This window comes from Emydura macquarii, unplaced genomic scaffold (assembly GCF_026122565.2).
Source record: "Emydura macquarii macquarii isolate MOO-44397 ecotype Brisbane River unplaced genomic scaffold, CSIRO-AGI_Emac_v2 contig_2170, whole genome shotgun sequence".
NCBI lineage: Eukaryota > Metazoa > Chordata > Testudines > Chelidae > Emydura > Emydura macquarii.
The window spans coordinates 127889-146799 of record NW_027132307.1 but is presented as its reverse complement, the minus strand read 5'-3'; the positions used below and the strand labels follow the sequence as shown (position 1 = coordinate 146799).

The window sequence follows — 18911 nt, the reverse complement described above, 5'->3', positions numbered from 1 at the left end:
CTCTCCATTCAGAAAATGGACCATTTATTCCTACCCTTTGTTTCCTATCCTTTAACCAGCTACTCATTCAGGAGAGGACCTTCCCTCTTATCCCATGACAACTTACTTTGTTTAAGAGCCTTTAGTAATGGACCTTGTCAAAGACTTTCTGAAAGGCCAAGTACATTGTATCCACTGGATCACCTTGTCCACATGTTTGTTGACCCCCCCTCAAAGAATTCTAGTCAATTGGTGAGGCATGATTTCCCTTTACGAAAGCCAGGTTGACTCTTCCCCGAGAAATCATGTTCATCTGTGTTCATTGCCTGGTTCTGAAGATAGGCTTACCGGACTGCAATTGCCGGGATCACCTCTGGAGCCTTTTTTAAAAATTGGTGTCACATTAATCCGCTGGTACAGAAACGAATTGAAATGATAGGTTGCATACCACAGTTCTCCTGTGTGATCCATGACCCCAGATCTACTCTCTAGAGAGACAGTTACCCTAGATCATGCCAGTACAACATTGCCAGCACCCGTACGGCCTGCTGGATGCACAGTGACCCTAAAGGGGCTGAGGGAGTTGGCTGATGTGATTGCAGAGCCATTGGCCATTATCTCTGAAAATTTGTGGTGATTGCGGGAGGTCCTGGATGATTGGGAAAAGGCAAATCTAGTGCCCATCTTCAAAAAAGGGAAGGAGGAGATCCAGGGAACTACAGACCGGTCAGCCTCACTTCAATCCCTGGAAAAATCATGGAGCAGGTCCTTAAGAAATCCATTTTAAGGCACTCGGAAGAGAGGAAGGTGATCAGGAACAGCCAACGTGAATTCACCAAAGGCAAGTCATGCCTGACCAACCTGATTGCCTTCTACGAAGAGGTGACTGGCCCTGTGGATGTAAATGAACGGACAGTCTCAATTTCAGAGGAAAAAATGGGCAGATAAAGCTACACAGCAGGACAGATGTGAAACTGAACTCTTGGGAAGGCAGGTGGTGACAGGCAAACTCTCACCTCTCAATGCTTTGAATATATCTTGTAATCTCTTAGCGGACTCAGGTACATTCGGGGCTAGGTGGAGTCAGAGATTGGCAATGAAGGAACATCAGAGCCCTGTTTATGAGATGCTAGTGAAAATGGTGGATCTCTCTTTAAAACCTAGTCCAGACTGGAAAGGGATAGCAGTTAAAAAATTGGAAACTAGTAAACGAGCTAGTGTGTGTGTTAATGCAAATTATCTGCCTGACAGGGGGGGGGGAGAAAGATCTACCCTAGCTGTTAGCACAGAGGACTAGCGGGTGTGGGCAGCTGAAAGTGAGTTGGACGTGCCTGGAACGGCTCTGAATTGGAGCCACATGCGGAATGAGTTTGTCAGGGCTCAACAAAAAAATGTTTCTTTGGAGGGGGCCAGAGTGGGGGCCCAAAGCCTAGCCCCAGCAAGGGGGGCAGGCAGATTTCTCATGCATCAGGGCTTGCTATACAAAGAATTCCCTCCAGGGAAAAAGCAGCCTCATGATAAAAACTGCCATCAACGTATAGTGCCTGAGGGATGTGGAATTGAGGTGTTAAAGGTAGCTCAGAACAGCTGGGCAAAGGAGAAACTTGTGACAAGCTGAAGCAAAGCTTGTATTGGCCTTACCTGTCTGACTCAGCGTGGGGTTATTGCAGGAGCTGTGATCTGTGTCAGGAGCACAGGAGTTTGAAGGGTCCTAGGAAGGTGCCCCTGCAGCCTTTGACCATTATTGGGGAGGCGTTTGCCAGAGTGTCTGTGGATAGTGGGGGGCCACGCCCTAACCCTTCCAGAACTGGGAAGGAGTGTATTCTGGGGTGGGTGGATTTTGCCAGCAGGTACCCTGAGGCTGTGGCTTTATCTGATGTTAAGGCTGAGACAGTGGCCCGGGCTCTGTTTAGTATTTTTAGCAGGGTGGAGTTTCCCAAGGGAATCTTGTCAGATCGAGGTGCCAATTGTAGGTCAGCTGTGTGTGAGCAGCTATGGAAAGGTGTGAAATAAGCCCCTTGTCATACAGAGACCAATGGCTTGGTAGAGGATTTAACAGGACATTGAAGGCCATGTTAAAGATGTATGTGGACAGACGCCAGAATGACTGGGATGTCTTGTTACCTTATCTGCTGTATGAATACAGAAGTGTACCCCAAGAGTCTACAGGGTCTGCTCCTTTTGGGCTGCTTCATGGGAAGCAGGTCAGGGGACCCTTGAATCTGATTTGTGATTCCTGGGAGGTAACGGAGAGGTGACAGGACAACCAGTGGGGGAGTATGTGTCACAGGTTAGAGAGGATTAACAAGAGCTCACAAGAGGAGCATAGATTATGCACCAAGAACCCACTGTTCAGCTAACTGAACCCTTACAACTGTGTGTAAACGATGGAACAACATTGTGACCTCCACAGCAAACCTTACAAGGAGAAAGCCTGTTTTAGCTGAACATGATTTTGCTGTTAACATTTAGGCCAACGTTAAATCTTGTAATTTGCTGTTAGTGCCAGAAACTGTAAAAATGCACCATGTGCCTGTTACTTTGTGAAACACTTGAAGCATGTTAAGAGCTGAAGAGGGAAAGTTCCTGTGATGCATTCAGTTGTGTCTGGGGACACCCCTTTCTGCATCACTTTTCCATGGGGGGTGTCGCCGTCTGACTGAGGGGGGCCCTTGGGGTGTATCCAGGAGCTCTGATTACTCCTTTCTACACCAGTCTCGCGTTGGGGGTGTGATGCTGGGTAGATGGGGGGGGAGCATTTCTCATATTGATTAACATCAATATGTCAAGATCATAACGATTCATGTCAGATAGGCCATGTCAGGTACTGGTAGAAAGGATGTAACAAGCTGAGACAGATGGCAATACTTGTGTTCATGTGTTATGTCTGCAATGGAAGTTATGGGCATATTTGGTGTACCTGTGTTTCAAACTACGCTGTGTAAGACACACCCCAGACAGAGGCGGCAGGACAATAGCCCGCTTAATGGTCCATCAAAACCTTTACAGAAGCAAAGGGCCCAGGAAGAAGCTAAAGGCATAGCTGAAGAGTTACCAGGATTGGCCCATGTGACTCTGGACTCCATTTTAGCTCCTGTAAGTTTCCACAGGCCCCATGGCCAGGACAGAGGGTTTATAAGATCAAACCACAGGAACCATTTTGTCTTTGTTCCTGTCCAGCTGCAGACACACACCTGCCTCTGGATCTATTCATTGTGCAACTGAACCGAAGGACCTAGACCCATCCGGATACTGGATGTAAACCAGAGAGAACTACACAAGCCTGCAACTCCACATTTCTTCCAGAAACCTGATGTATATGGACTTTCAATCATTTGTATGTATCTGATTTGCTTTAACCCTTTAACATTTCTCTTATAGTTTATTTCCTTCTTTTTACAATAAACCTTTAGTTTTAGATACTAAAGGATTGGCTGGCAGCGTGGTATTTTAGGTAAGATCCAAACTTATATTGATCTGGTGTTGTGGCTGACCCCTTGGGGTCAGAGGGAACCTTTTTAGTAAAGAACAGAGAGTTCTAGTAACTGGTCTCTTTGCTGGACCTAGTGCTGATTTGGGAGCCAGGAGCTGAAATGCAGTAAAGGGGCTGTGGGCATTTGTGGACTGGCTTCTGTGGGGATTCAGAAGTGCAGTTTGTGGCTGGTTGGGAAGTCTGGCTTCAGTGCCACCCACCAGTGCTGAGAGAATCTGCTCTCCGTTTGCAGCCTGCCCTGATCTTGGCATTATCAGTTGGCTGCCCTGGGCACGGGACGGGTCACAGCGGTGAAATCCGCCCCCGTGCAGGGACCCAGCCTAGGCCTGGTTGCCGGTGAACTCCCAATTCAGTGATGTCTGTGCAGACGTAGGTGGGACATAGTCCTTGCGCTGAATTTCACCCCACGTGCTTGTCACACACTTATCACCAGACTGGGCCGAACCCTGCACCCATTGACAGCTATGTAAACCCAGAGCCATTTCCCTGTAGTGCAGGCAGGCGCTTTAGATGTCACCGAGACCAGGATAGCAGCTCTCCATAAAAGCCTGGTTTTCTTTGACCTTGTTTTCTACCCTCGTCTAGCACTGGAAGTTTACTGACCCTGGCAGGGAAGCACAGAAAAGCAGAATCACCTTCAGAATACGTCCCAGGAGGGTGAGGAACCATTGGAACAAACTGCCAAGGAAAGTGGTGGATTCACCGTCTCTTGCTGTCGACAGATCAAGACTGGATGCCTTTCTCAAAGAGACTAGTGAAACTTCAACTTATTGGGCTTTATACAGGGGCAACTGGGTGAACTGGAATGGCCTGAGTCATCCAGGAGGACAGACTGAAATGAGATAATGGGTCCTTCTGCCTCAAATCTACGAATGTTCCAGTCACCTTGAACTCAGTATTTCTGTTTGTGATCCTCGGGGCTCGACGCACCAGAATCCAACCCTTCAATAGGCGTCAGCTCTGGGGCCGCGTGTCAGCAGCTCTGAGCGGACAGCCGTTAATTCAAGGAGAGTTTTCAGGGGACGCTCCTGGGAGGACTGAATATTTTCAGTATCCTGTCCCAGATCTGCTGGGTTTTCACCCCGTAAATGATGGGGTTCATGATGGGTGGAACCATCACATAGAGGTTGGCGAGAATAATGTGAATTTGGTGGGGGACGTTGTGCCCCAAACAATGGCTCGTGACCGAGAAGAAGGCTGGTATGTAAAATGTTAATATGACGCAGACGTGGGAGCCGCAGGTGCTGAGCGCCTTGAGCCGGGCGTCCTTGGACGTGAGGCGGAAGACGGCCCTGAGGATCAGCACGTAAGACACAGCGATAAAGATAACGTCTAACCCAATGGCTAAGAAAATGACAGTCAAACTGTACACAATAATGACTGTGATGTCGGCACAGGCCAGCTCGGCTAAGTCCATGTGTTCACAGTAGGTATGCGGGATGACGTGGTGGCCACAGAACGGCAGCCTTTTCAGGAAGAAAACGAACGGAAGGACTATGCACACGCTGCGGAGCATGCCCAGCACGCCGATTCGCCCTACCAGGAGCTTTGTTAGCACAGCTCTGTATCTCAAGGGGTCGCAGATGGCAACGTACCTATCAAAGGCCATGGCCAGCAGGATCGCCGACTCTAGAGCGAAAACCGCATGGACAAAGAACATCTGGGTGAGGCAGCCGTCAAATGAGATTTCCCCAGCCTCGAACCAGAGGATCAGCAACATTTTAGGCACTGTGGTGGAACTTAGAATGAGATCCGAGACAGCCAGCATGGAGAGGAAAAGGTACATGGGCTGATGCAGGCTTTGCTCCACCAGAATCACTAGTAGCACCACAACATTCCCTAGCAGCACAATTATGTATGTGGCGCAGATGGGGATAGAAATCCAGATGTGAGCAGCTTCCAGCCCTGGGATGCCCAGCAGGAAAAACTCATCTGAGCCAGCGTCGGTGCTGTTCGTAGTTGACATGATGGGCATACTGTGTCCTGTGCACCTTCCAAAAATTTCGCTCCCTGCAAGATCAAAATCAGCAGAAATTTAGCCGGCATTTGCAGATAATCTTATTGCTGTAACACTTCTGCCAAGGCAGCTCTCTGGCCCCGGCTATCTGAGCCTCTCCTGTATGTTTATGGATTTATCTTCACCACACCGCTGTGAGGCTGCTCAGTCAGTGTTATTATCCACATTTCATGAGACACATAAAGATAAACACCCTGGCCCTACTGAAACTCATGGATATCCGCAACTCTGTACATGTGTGCAGGTCCACTGAATTCAATGGGAAGTGTATGAAGGTACATACAGGTGTCATTTCAGGGGCAGGGCCTTAATTCTTAAAGGAAGATTAAAAGATAAAATTCCCCTCCCGTTACTCTGTACTGAATAAGAACATAAGAACAGCCACACTGGGTCAGACCAATGGTCCACCTAGCCCAGTGTCCTGTCTTCCGACAGTAGCCAATGCCAGGTGCTTCAGAGGGAATAAACAGAACAGGTATCATCACATGATCCATCCCATCAGCCACTCCCAGCCTCTGGCAACCAGCAATGCCTGCCTATCCTGGCTAATAGCCATTGATGGACCTGTCCTTCAGGAACTGATCAACATCCTCTGGCAAGGAGTTCCACAGGTTGACTGTGCATTGTGTGATGAAATACTTCCTTTTTTTCATTTTAAACCTGCTGTCTATTCATTTCATTTGGTGACCCCTAGTTTCTGTGTTATGAAAAGTAGTAAATAACACTTCCTTATTCACTTTCTCCACACCAGTCATGATTTTACAGACCTCTAGCATATCCCTCCTTAGTCGTCTCTTTTCCAAGGTGAAAAGTCCGAGTCTTATTTAATCTCTCCTCATATGGAAGCTTTTCCATACCCCTCATTTACCAATGCCAATATATATTTTTGAGATGGGGTGACCAGATCTGCACACAGCATTCAAGATGTGGTAATACCATGGATTTATAAAGAGACAATACAATATTTTCTCTCTTATTATGTATCCCTTTCCTAATGATTCCCAATGTTCTGTTGGCTTTTTTGACTGTCGCTGCACATTGAGTGGATGTTTTCAGAGAACTATCCACACTGACTCCAAGATCTTTCTTGAGTGGTATAAGCTAACTTAGACCCCATCAGTGTATACGTGTAGCTGGGATTCTGTTTTCCAATGTGCATTACTTTGCATTTATCAACATTGAATTTCATCTGCCATTTTGTTGCCCAGTCACCCAGTTTTGTGGGATCCCTCCCTGTATGTCTTCTCAGTCTGCTTTGGACTTAACTATCTTGAGCAGTTTTGTATCTTCTGCAAATTTTGCTACTCACTGCTTACCCCTTTTTCCAGATCATCTATGAATATGTTGAATAGCACTGGTCCCAGAACAGACCCCTGGGGGACACCACAATTTACCTCTCTGCATTCTGAAAACTGGACATTTATTACTACTCTTTGTTTCCTGTCTTTTAACCAGTTACTGACCCAGGAGAGGCCTTTCCTCTTACCCCATGACAGCTTACTTTGCTTAAGAGCCTCTGGTGAAGGACTTTGTCAAAGACTTTCTGAAAATCTAAATACGCTATATCCATTGGCTCACCTTTGCCCACATGCTTGTTGACCCCCGCAAAGAATTCTAGTAGATTGGTGAGGCATGATTTCCTTTACAAAATCCATGTTGATTCTTCCCCAACAAACCGTGTTCATCTCTGTGTCTGATAATTCTGTTCTGTACGATAGTTTCAACCAGTTTCCCTGGTACTGAAGTTAGGCTCACCAGCCTGTAATTGCCAGGATCGCCTTTGGAAACTTTTTTAGAAATTGGCGTCACATTAGCTATCCTCCAGTCATCTGGTACGGAAGCTGATTTAACTGGTTGGTTACATCCCACAGTTTGTAGTTCTACAGTTTCACATTTGAGTTCCTTCAGAGCTCTTGGGGGGATCCCATCTGGTCCTGGTGACTTATTGCTGGTTAATGTATCCATTTGTTCCGTAGCCTCCTCTCATGACACCTCCATCTAGAACCGATCCTCAGATTTGTCACCTAAAAAGAATGGCTCAAGTTTGGGAATCTCCCTCACAGCCTCAGCCAATGCAGACCAATGCAAATAATTCATTTCGTTTCTAGGCAATAGCCTTATCTTCCTTGAGTGCTCCTTTAGCGTCTCGATCGTCCAGTGCCACCCACCTCTGGTTGTTTAGCAGCTTCCTGCTTCTGATGCTTGCAGATGACAGTAAGCTGGGGGTAGGGGTAGATAGGATACAGAAGGACCTAAACAAACTGGAGGATTGGGCCAAAAGAAATTTGATGAGGTTCAGCAAGGACAAGTGCAAAGTCCTGCGCTTAGGACGGAAGAATCCCATGCACAGCTACAGACTGGGGACCGACGAGCTAGGCAGCAGTTCTGCAGAAAAGGACCTGGGGGTTACAGTGGATAAAAAGCTGGATATGAGTCAGCAGTGTGTCCTGGTTGTCAAGAAGGCTAATAGCATATTGGGCTGCATTAGTAGGAGCATTGCCAGCAGATCACGGGAAGTGATTGTTCCCCTCTATTCGGCATTGGTGAGGCCGCATTTGGAGTATTGTGTCCAATTGTGGGCCCTCACCACAAAAAGGACGTGGAGAAGTTGGAGAGAGTCCAGCGGAGGGCAACAAAAATGATTAGGGGGCTGGAGCACAAGACTTATGAGGAGAGGCTGAGGGAACTAGGCTTGTTTAGTCTGCAGAAGAGAAGAATGAGGGGGGATTTGATAGCAGCCTTTAACTACCTGAAAGAGGGTTGCAGGGAGGATGGAGCTAGGCTGTTCTCGGTGGTGGCAGATGACAGAACAAGGAGCAACGGTCTCAAGTTGCAGAGGGGGAGGGCTAGGTTGGACATTAGGAAAAAGTTTTTCAGTAGGAGGGTGGTGAAGCACTGGAATGGGTTACCGAGGGAGGTGGTGGAATCTCCATCTTTAGAGGTTTTTATGCTGCGGCTTGACAAAGCCCTGGCTGGGATGATTTAGCTGAGGTTAGTCCTGGTTAGTCCTGCTTTGAGCAGGGGGTTGGACTAGATGACCTCCTGAGGTCCCTTCCAATTCTATGATTCTATGTACTTTAAAAAATGACATTTCACTTGCCAGAGTTTATGCTCCTTTCTATTTTCCTCAACAAGATTTAACTTCCACTTTTTTGCCTCTAACTGCTTCTTTTACTTTGTTGTTTAGCCACGGTGGCACTTTTTGCTCCTCTTACTAAGCTTTTTAATTTGGGGAACATTTAAATTGAGCCTCTATTATGGTGTCTTTAAAAACTTTTCATGCAGCTTGCAGAGATTTCACTATTATTTTCTGTTTAATTAACTTCTTCATTTATGTGTAGTTCCCCCTTCAGAAATTAAACGCTACCATGACGGCTGCTTTGGTGTTTCCCCCACAGGGATGTTACATTTCATGATGTTTTGTTCACTATTTACCAAGCAGTTCAGCTGTATTCACCTTAGGACTAAATCAAGACTTGCCGCTCCTCTTGTGGCTCCAGGACTGGCTGCTCCAAGGAGCAGTCATTGAAGGCATCAAGAAACTTTACCGCTGCATCCCGTCCTGAGGGGACGTGTACCCAGTCAATGTGGGGTAGTTGAAATCCTCCATTATTGTTGAGTTTTTTCTTTTTATAGCCTCACTAACATCCCCGAGTATTTCACAATCACCGTCACAATCCTGGTCAAGTGATTGGGAATAGATTCCTCCTGCTGTATTCTCATTGTTCAAGCGTGGAATGACGATCTATAGAGAGTCTATGGCACAGCTGGGTTCATTTAAGATGTTTACTTCATTTGACTCTACACTTGCTTTCACAGATAGTGCCACTTCCCCGCCAGTACCACCTCTTCTGTCCTGCCGAGAGATTTTGGAACCTGGTTTTACTGTGTCCCATTGATTATCCTCAATCCACCAATTTTCCGTGAAGCCTGTTATATCAATATCCTCATTTAATAAGAGGCGCTCAAGTTCACCCATCGTAGTATTCACACATCTAGCATTTCTGTATAAGCACTTTAAAAACGGTCACTTGTTAGCTGTCTGCCATGCTGTGACGTAATTGAATGCGACTCTTTTTCTTTGGACTGTTTCTCATCAGATCCTACCCATGTTTTATCCTCCTCTGTCCTCTCCTCCTCGCTAGGCTACAGAGACTCTCCATGAATAGTTCCTCCCCTAAGGGATGTCTCTGTCCCAACTATGTGCTCCTCCACACCTGTCTGCTTCCTCCAGCCCTTAGCTTAAAAACTGCTTTACAACCTTTTTAGTGTTACGTGCCAGCAATAATCCGGTTCATGCTGGGTTAGGTGGAGTCTGTCCTTCCTGTATAGCTCCCCCTTTCCCAAAAGGCTCCCCAGTTCCTAATAAATCTAAACCCCCCCTCCTTACACCATTGTCCCATCCACGCAGTGAGACCCATCAGTTAGTTCTGCCTGTTTAACTGGCCCTGCGCGTGGAACTGGCAGCATTTCAGAGGATGCTACCATGAAGATCCTGGACTTCAGTCCCTTACCTAGCAGCCTAAATTTGGCCACCAGGACCTCTCTCCCATCCTTCCCTATGTCATTGGACCCACATGTACCACGACCACCGGCTCCTCCCCAGCGTGACACACGCTGTCTAGGCGTCTCGAGAGAGCCGCAACCTTTTCATCCAGCAGGCAAGTCACCCTGCTGTTCTCCTGGCCATCACGAACCCAGCTCTCTGTCCCACATTACTGATACCTGTCTCTTCCCTCTCCCGGAGAGGTGTCCTCAGTGTGAGAGGACACCAGGACATCATCTGGAAGGAGGGGCCCAACTACGGGATCATTTCCTTCCTCAACAGTTTGATGTTCTCCTTCCCTGGGACTTTCAGCCTCCTCAACAGCACAGAGGCTGTCAGGCCGCGGGTGGGATCGTTCTCCTGTGTCCTGGAAAGTCTCGTCTATCGTAGAGTCATAGAAGATGAGAGTTGGGAGGGACCCGAGGAGGTATCTAGTCCAACCCCCTGCTCAAAGCAGGACTAACCTCAGCTAAACCATCCCAGCCAGGGCTTTGTCAAGCTGCAGCTTAAAAACCTCTAAAGATGGAGATTCCACCACCTCTCTAGGTAACCCATTCCAGTGCTTCACCACCCTCCTAGTGAAAAACTTTTTCCTAATGTTCAACCTAGACCTCCCCCACTGCAACTTGAGACCGTTGCTCTTATTCTGTCATCTGCCACCACTGAGAACAGCCTAGCTCCATCCTCCCTGGAACCCCCTTTCAGGTAGTTAAAGGCTGCTATCAAATCCCCCCTCATTCTTCTCTTCTGCAGACTAAACAAGCCTAGTTCCCTCAGCCTCTCCTCATAAGTCTTGTGCTCCAGCCCCCTCATCATTTTTGTTGCCCTCCGCTGGACTCTCTCCAATTTGTCCACATCCTTTTTGTAGTGGGGGGCCCAAAACCGGACACAGTATTCCAAATGCAGCCCCTATGTACCTATGTACTCTGTGTATCTCTTAGCTCCTCCAGTTCCGCCGCCCTGCTCACCAAAGCCCGGATGCGGTCTCTGAGGGCCAGGAGATCCATGTACCGAATGCACACATACGCCGCCCGCCCATTGAGCAGGTGATCATACATGCTGCATGCAGGGCAATAACCTGGATACCCCCACTCTGCTGCTGGACTTCTGCTGGCAGTCTCCTTTTACGCCTGCAGCTCCGTCCTTTCTTGTTTGGTTTTTATCGGGTGGGAGGGGAGCATTGTCTTTAGTTTACAGGATGTTAATGAAATGTTTCTACTCCCCCCATTCATCTCCCATGTTAGCTGCCCCTGCTGTGACTATCTAGCTAACTTGTAGGTAAGCCCTGTCGGTTCTGTTAGTAACATGCCCATTTTGATGTTCCCAGTCTTCCCTGGCTAACGTGCACTGTGTCCTGTGTACAGCTCCTGCCAGCCACGCATCTCACGCACGGTACCTACCAAAAAGCAGCACATTGTCTAGTTAAGCCTCTGCTGAACACCAGATCTGAGAATCTCCTGCTACGAGCTGAGTTATAATAAATACCTTCGCTTGGTTTGGGTAAATCCTCCCCTGCAGGTCATGAGCTGCCTGTGTTTTCCTCTGACAAGTGCAGCCAAATGCAAACAGAGCCGGGGGGGGCGCCATTCAGGGTCTGTAGGTGTTGGAGATCAGGGGGTGTTTATACAGTGTCCTTCAAACCCATTGGGACTGAGATGCAATCAGGAGCTTTGGTCCCCTGAGACTGGCTGTAAGAGCAAAGCGAAGCAAATTAACCGCCTGGCGCCTACCTCTCTCTGCCCTTCCACTGACCTCCTCCCTGTAGTACCGGAGCACCTGACATGCCTTCGCCTGTTGGATTCTCAGCCGCATCGTCTACCTACCTCTGCAAATCCCAGGGGTTTATCGCAATGTGTGTTTCAGTGCTGACACCGCGTCGCACTCTGTGCATTGCACAGGACAGCTCTGCCGGGCTGAGCGGGGAGGGCGATGCACCCAAAAATGGGATTAAATGCTACTGAAACCTTTGTTCACTGTTACATCCTTCAGCAGTTCAGTGCGTCAGAGAGGAAAGAACCACAAGTTTGCAGACTCCAAGGCCAGAAGGTCCCATCAGGCCATCTAGTCTGACCCCTGATAACACAGGCCAGCGGAGCTCACCCACTTAGTCCTGCCGTGTACTGTGAATTGGTCTGGCTTTCACGTCCAGCCACCGTGAGACACTGATCCCTCCACGTCCACACCTGGATACAGTGGGCACCGGCCCAGGGTGAGAATCTGAATAACATTTCATTTTAAAAACATATTCGCTTTGTTAAAGAAACATAAGCCAAGACATCACGTGCCAGGAAATTGCACCGAGATCCTTGTAAATAGAAACCATTTAAAAATGCAAAAGTCCTTATTGATTTCATTGCATGGCACAACCCACTGCAGAACTGCGGCAGGTTTATAGACCACAGCCCATCTTGTGGGGCAATATTGCCTCCTTGTTTCCTTGTATCCCACCTCCCCTGTCTGTCTGTATCCAGCTGTTGGTTCTTGTTCGGTGCTTAGACTGTACATGTTTCAGGGCAGGGACCAGCTTTTTGTTCTGTGGTTTGTACAGCGCCTAGCACAATGGGGACCTGGCCCATAACAAAATAGAAACAATAATAATTTTTAGAGGTAATTTGGCCATTCCCAACGAACAAACAAATGAGAGAGGACTAGCCAGGCAGGGGGGACCAGAAAAAAGCCGGTATCCGCATGAAATGGAAGCGCTTGTTGGCACCCAGAGACGAGCTGTGAAACTCCAATGCCTTCACCAGCTCTGCTCTGTTTTCATGCAAACCGAAGAACCCAGCCGCCCCCGGGAAGGATCTGGCACAGGGCGCAGGGCTTGACTTGCATTTCCTGGAGCTCCTTATCTTGCGTACCAGCCCTGACAATCTCTACAGTCCATGCAAGGGTTTGGGGCTTGGCTATTGCTCTGTGAGCCGGAGGCGAGCTGGGAGGAAGAAGGGTGGGGAGGGATCCCTGGAGGAGAAAAGACACTCATCCTGCAGTCTGCAAAGCAGAGAACCTGGTCGGCAACACAGCACATGGGACAGAAATATCAGCAGTGTCAGCCCTGATTTAGGACACCGCTTCAGCTGAGGAGTGAAGCCAGCTCTGTTCAGCAAACACGTGCGCACTTGGCTGCAATGGGAAGCTGAAGTGACGCACGCCCTCCTCTTTCTCACCAGCAGGCGCTGGTCTGGGAAAAACTGAGACCGTCCCTGTCTTGTGCTCTAACATCCCGGGACCACCCCTACACGTACCGGAGCCCATTCCTGAGCGTGGGGCTGCTGTCTGCCATTATTCTGTATTCTTCATTTCCAAACGGGGGTCCTCAGAGGTCCCCAGTGCCCACCCCGCAGACCACGGCACCTATGTCCCATTTTGAGGTGCTCCTGTGATTCCCAAAGTGCCTGGCTGGCTGAGGTTGGTCCCCGCCGGTGCCCGAACGTGCACAGCACCTGCGTGTTTGCATTACACGTTCTAGGCGCCCATGTCCCTGCCTCAGAGCACCTGCACCCCGCCGCCTCCCTCCAGGCGCCCGGAGACCTAACTCCCAGCATGGCCCGTGAGCAGGGCAAGGCTGGCACATCTCTGCCTAACCCCACGCAAAGCAGCCGGGGGAGGACATCCTTCCTCGGAACCGTTAGCCCAACGGGGAAGGACCCGGCCGTGTAGGAGACCCCCATGTACGCCCCCCCTCGCCCTGCTGGGGTGAAGGGATTTGACTGGGGCTTTGCAACCTCTCAGGTGAGGGCCTGACCACCGGGGGGGCGCGTCGTGCTAACTCGGTCTCTGGCCCAAGTGAGATTCAGTTACTGAATTAAGTGGAACAGCTTCAAGGGGCGGGATGGAGGCAGCCCCCGTCAGACACCGCAGAGCCCCGTGGTTTGGGCACCCGGCTGAGACGTGGCGGCCCTCAGCCAGGGATCCGCAGCCCACCGTGTTCGGCACCGTCCCTACATCTAGACAGGGAGACGGGCCCTGGGAGCCCAGCCCCACCTGTGCCTGCCCCAGCTCACCTCCCCAGGGGGAAAGTTATCGCAGCCACGTGAGGGGTCACTCCTGTGACCAACCCAGTCCCAGGCCTAGGCATGCCACAGGCGCCTCCTGACGGCCCAAGGAGGAGACAGTCGGTGGGGAGGGTAAGGTGGGCTGGACGTGACCATGGCTGCTGTAAGGAGCCGCAGTCGCCGTGCCCCCCACCCGCAGACCTCGCACCCCCAGGCCTCTTCACCACAGAGGGGCAGGACACCCGCATCTCCCGCCTCGGCAGCGTCCCTGTGACTGGCTTGGCTATGGTGTACAGGTCTGGCAAGCGTGCTGCTCCGCCGGGGCACAGCCTCGTGGCCAGTCCCTGCCTCCCTGTCCCGCCTGTGCTAACCCTGTCCTCTGCAGCACAGACCAAACCCAGCTGCAGCGGCCCTGCCGGCGGTTCGCGCCAAAGGGGGCCCTGCCGGCGGTTTGCTCCGGCGCTGGAAGGGGGGAAGGGGTGTACAATTTGACCGTGACCCCAACAAGGAACGTGACTGGGAGCAGCACAAAAGGGAAACAGCGTGAGTCAGACCCACCAAACGGTCTCCAGACACCACCCAAGGACTGGGGGGGGGGAATGGCCAGTAAACCAAAGGAGAACGGACCCAGAATCCAACGGGCCGAAATGGGCGCGTCAGCGTCCGCTGGTGGACAAACGAATATTCCGCCCATCACCCCTCTGGGGCCCTTAGGAAGAGATTTGGGGGAGGCCAGCGCCATTGTGCGCGTCTCGGGCATTAGTACCCCTGGCCAGGAACAATCCAGGCTGCTTTGGTCTAATGCTGGTTGCTGGGTTCATCGGTGCGTGCTGCGTGGTGCGGGCGGCCTGTCATATCCGGGGGGTCGGACCCTTCTGGCCTCAAATGCTGTGACTGAAAGGGGCTGGGCTACGGAGGGTGGCTGTACTGAAAGGAGTGAGGGGAACAGCCCTCTGGGCTAGGACAAAGGGGAGGAAATGTCTATCTTTGTGAATGTGAAGAATAGCAGTTTATCTGCCGAGAGAGAGCTTGTCTCCAGTCTTGTCTAGAGAGCAGACGGAGTGGGCCTCTCAGCTCATGCTGACTGAGGATGTGCCAGGTGTCTCAGCGTTGGTTCTGGACTTTTACCTGAAACCCAGAAAGAGTCTGTCAGGGCTCAGGGAAATGTTTCTTTAGAACAACATCTGGCTGAAGAGGGGAAGGCTAACATTGCTGTGGAAAATGGTTTGTTGCCTAAAACTGCTCCTGAAGGAATAAAACCTCCCAGCAGCTTTTGCGAGCAGTTTGCTGAAGCTGAAGGGTGTGAAACTGAATTGAGTAAGTGAGCTCAGGATGAATCCCTGCCTGTAGCAAGAAGCAACAGTTTATATACTGAGGGACTTGGGTCAGTTTCTCACTGCCAGAGCTTTTCACAGGTGGATGGATTTGCTGACTTTGTTTTAGAAAGATCCGGGGTGGATACCTTGGAACAGCATCCAGCCTTGAAATGGGTAGCAGTTAAAAATGTGAAAACGAGTGAACTAGCTAGTGTGTGTGGTAGTGCAAGTTACCTGCCTGGCGGGGGGGAGAAAGATCTGCTCATAGCTGTTAGCACAGAGGACACGCCGGGCAAGATCACATCAGAGGGGCAGAGATTATGCAGCAAGAGCAGATCCAACCTACTACTGAGCTATCTGAACCCTTACAAACTGAACACGATCGTGAGCTCCATAGTGAACCTTACAAAGACAAAGCCTATTTTAACTAAACATGATTTTGCTGTTAACACTAAAGCCAATGTGAAAACTTGTCATTAATTTGTTGCTCATGCCAGAAAGTGTAAGAATGCACCATGTGCCTGATACTTTGAAAAACCCTTGAAACATGTTGGAAATTGTACTAATACAAAAGCAAGAATGAAAAGTTCCTGTGATGCATTCAGCAGTGTCTAGGGACACCCCTTTCTGCTTCAATTTTCCATGGGGCTGTCACGTTGGCTGGATTGGGGGGGGGGCATTTATTATATTTTTAACAACAATACGTCAGAATCATAATAATTCGTGTGAGATATGCCATGTCAGGCACCGTTAGAAAGGCTGTAATGTGCTAAGTAAGATGATGATGTTTCTGTTCGTGTGTTGTGTGTGTAATGGAAGTTATGGATATGTTTTTAGCTGTATTTCATATTGTGCTGTGTTTCTGGGCGACACCCCAGACAGGATGGCTGCAGCATAGCCTGCTTAATGGCCCGTTAAGGAAATTCACAGGTACAATGGGCTCAGGGGGAAAAGCCAGGAATATACCTGTGACCCTGGACTCCATCTTATTCCTGTAAATTTCCACAAGCAGCATGGCAAAGGCCAAAGGCCATAAAAGGCAGCTGGCCCACATCCATTTTGTCTTCAGTCTTCAGTTTTCAGCCTACCTCTGGATCAACTCATCTACAACTGAACTGAAGCTGTGAAACAAAGGACTGAGGCCTATCCAGGTGTTGGATGTACACCAGAGGGACTATACAAGCCTGCAAACTCCACAATTCTACTGGAAACCTGATATATACGGACTTTCAAATCACTTGTATGTGTCTGATTGCTTTAATCCTTTCACATTTCTCTTATAGTTTGTTCCTTTCTTTTTAAAATAAACCTTTAGTTCTAGTTACTAAAGGATTGGCTGGCAGCGTGATATTTTAGGTAAGATCCAAACTTATATTGAACTGGTGCTGTGGCTGACCCCTTGGGGTCAGAGGGAACTTTTTAGTAAAGAGCATAGAGTTTAAATAACTGGTCTCTTTACTGGACCTAGTGCTGATTTGGGAGCCAGCGGCTGAAATGCAGTAAAGGGGGCTGTGTGCATTTGTTTACTGGCTTCTGTGGGGATTCAGAAGTGCAGTTTGTGGCTGGTTGGGAAGTCTGGCTTCAGTGCCACCCACCAGTGCTGGGAGAATCTGCTCTCCTTTTACAGCCTGCCTTGACCTTGGCATTCTCAGGTGACAACTTTAGGCACAGACGGGTCACAGGGATGACTTTAGGTTGGTTATCCTGACACCAATCCTGGGCAAAACAATGGAAAAGCTGATACGGGATTAAATCGATATAGAATTAAAGGGTAGGAATATAATTGATGCCAGCAAACAGAGGTTATGGAAAACTGGTTTTGTCAGACAAACCCGATTTCATCCTTTAATGAGAATACAAGTTGGGTGGATCAAGGGAACAGAACAGATGCAACAGACTTCACTTTCCGTGAGGCATTTGATTTAGCAGAGCAAAATATTCAGATAGAAAAAATTAACACCATACACTAGCAATAGAGCACATGTTAAATGGACTAAAACGGGCTAATGGACAGATCTCAGAAAGCAGGTGTAAATGGGCCATTGTCAATGAATGGGGGTGGGTTTCTAGTGGGATTTTGCAGGGCATAAGTTCTAGGCCCAGTGCAAATCCACATTTTCATCACTGCTCTGGAAGTGAACATAAAATCATTGCAGGCAAAATTTGTGGATGACACAAAGTTGGCAGAGTGGTTAAAGTGCTGAGGACAAGGCAGGCATAGAGATGGATCTGGACTGTTTCACCACTGAAACAGAATGTTTTAGTACAGCCAAATGCAGGCCTGAGCTACAGAATAAGGGACTGTAGAATGGAAACCATTGACTCTGAAAAGGATTTAGGGACCATAGTGGACAACCAACTCATCCTGAGCTCCTAGTGTGACGCTGTGACAAAAAGGGCTAATGTGATCCTTGGATGTATGAATGGGAGTAGTGAGTGGGAGGAGGGGAATGATTTTATCTCTGTACACGGCAGTGGAGAAACTGATGCTGGAATATTTCATCCAGTTCTAGTGTCCACACAATGGTCTTTTCCCTCAGGACTTTCTACCTGAGCTTTAGGTCCAAGCTGGCTGGAGTCTGATGCACAGCCTCACCCGCCTGCCACACAGCCCTGCTCCCCATGTCAGCACCTGGGCTCCCCCAGAGCTGCTTTTATACCCGCTCCTGCTTCCTCTGCGCTCCCGACTGGCCTGTCGGCTCCCGCACTGCGTCCTCACTACACTCGCTGCACCTGGGCTAAGCAGGGAGCAACCCTGACCGCCTCAAACCCTGCCTGGTGTCAGTGGGACAGGTGCAGCCCTCGGCACGGCCAAAGCCGGCCAGGAGGCTGCAGAGGGCAGGGGATTGGGACGGCCCTGGGGTGAGCTGGCTGAACGGCACTGAGGTTAGTGGGTCCGGAAATGATTGTGTTTTGGGGCCCATAACTGAAAACCCTTTCTGTAGGCGCAGTGCCCAGCGACCCCAGTCTGGATCGGGTCTGCATTCCTCCCGCGCCCCACGCCGCTCGGAGCAGCAGCCTGGATCAGAACCACCCGCCCTGCCGCTCCAGTGCTCGGGTCTCAGGCACAGGGCAGGAACAGTCGAAAGGACAATAGCCCGCTTAATGGCCCATCAAAACCTTTACAGAAGCAAAAGGCCCAGGAAGAAACTGAAGGCATAGCTGAAGAGTTACCAGGATTGGCCCATGTGATGCTGGACTCCATTTTAGCTCCTGTAACTTTCCCCAGGCCGCATGGCCAGGGACAGAGGGTTTATAAGATCAAACCACAGAAACCCTTTTGCCTTTCTTCCTGTTCAGCTACAGACACACACCTACCTCTGGATCTATTCATCTTGCAACTGAACCGAAGGACTTAGACCCATCCAGGTACTGGATGTGAACCAGAGAGAACTAAACAAGCCTGCAACTCCACAATTCTTCTAGAAACCTGATGTATATGGACTTTCAATCATTTGTATGTGTCTGATTTGGTTTGACCCTTTAACATTTTTCTCATGGTTTATTTCTTTCTTTTTACAATAAACCTTTAGTTTTAGTAACTAAAGGATTGGCTGGCAGCGTGGTA

The 18911-nt window shown here is 49.4% G+C and overlaps 1 protein-coding gene across 1 annotated transcript; it reads right to left on the bottom strand.

The window, feature by feature from the left end:
- Window positions 1-4487: 4487 nt before the first annotated feature.
- Window positions 4488-5438, bottom strand: LOC137160189 (olfactory receptor 52D1-like). The gene has a single exon (XM_067558637.1). It carries the CDS (start codon window positions 5436-5438, stop codon window positions 4488-4490), a length of 951 nt encoding a protein of 316 aa, XP_067414738.1.
- Window positions 5439-18911: the final 13473 nt, after the last annotated feature.

What these genes read in the sequence shown, in the direction of transcription:
- LOC137160189 (XM_067558637.1), bottom strand. Translation starts at nt 5,438, where the DNA reads ATGTCAACTACGAACAGCACCGACGCTGGCTCAGATGAGTTTTTCCTG.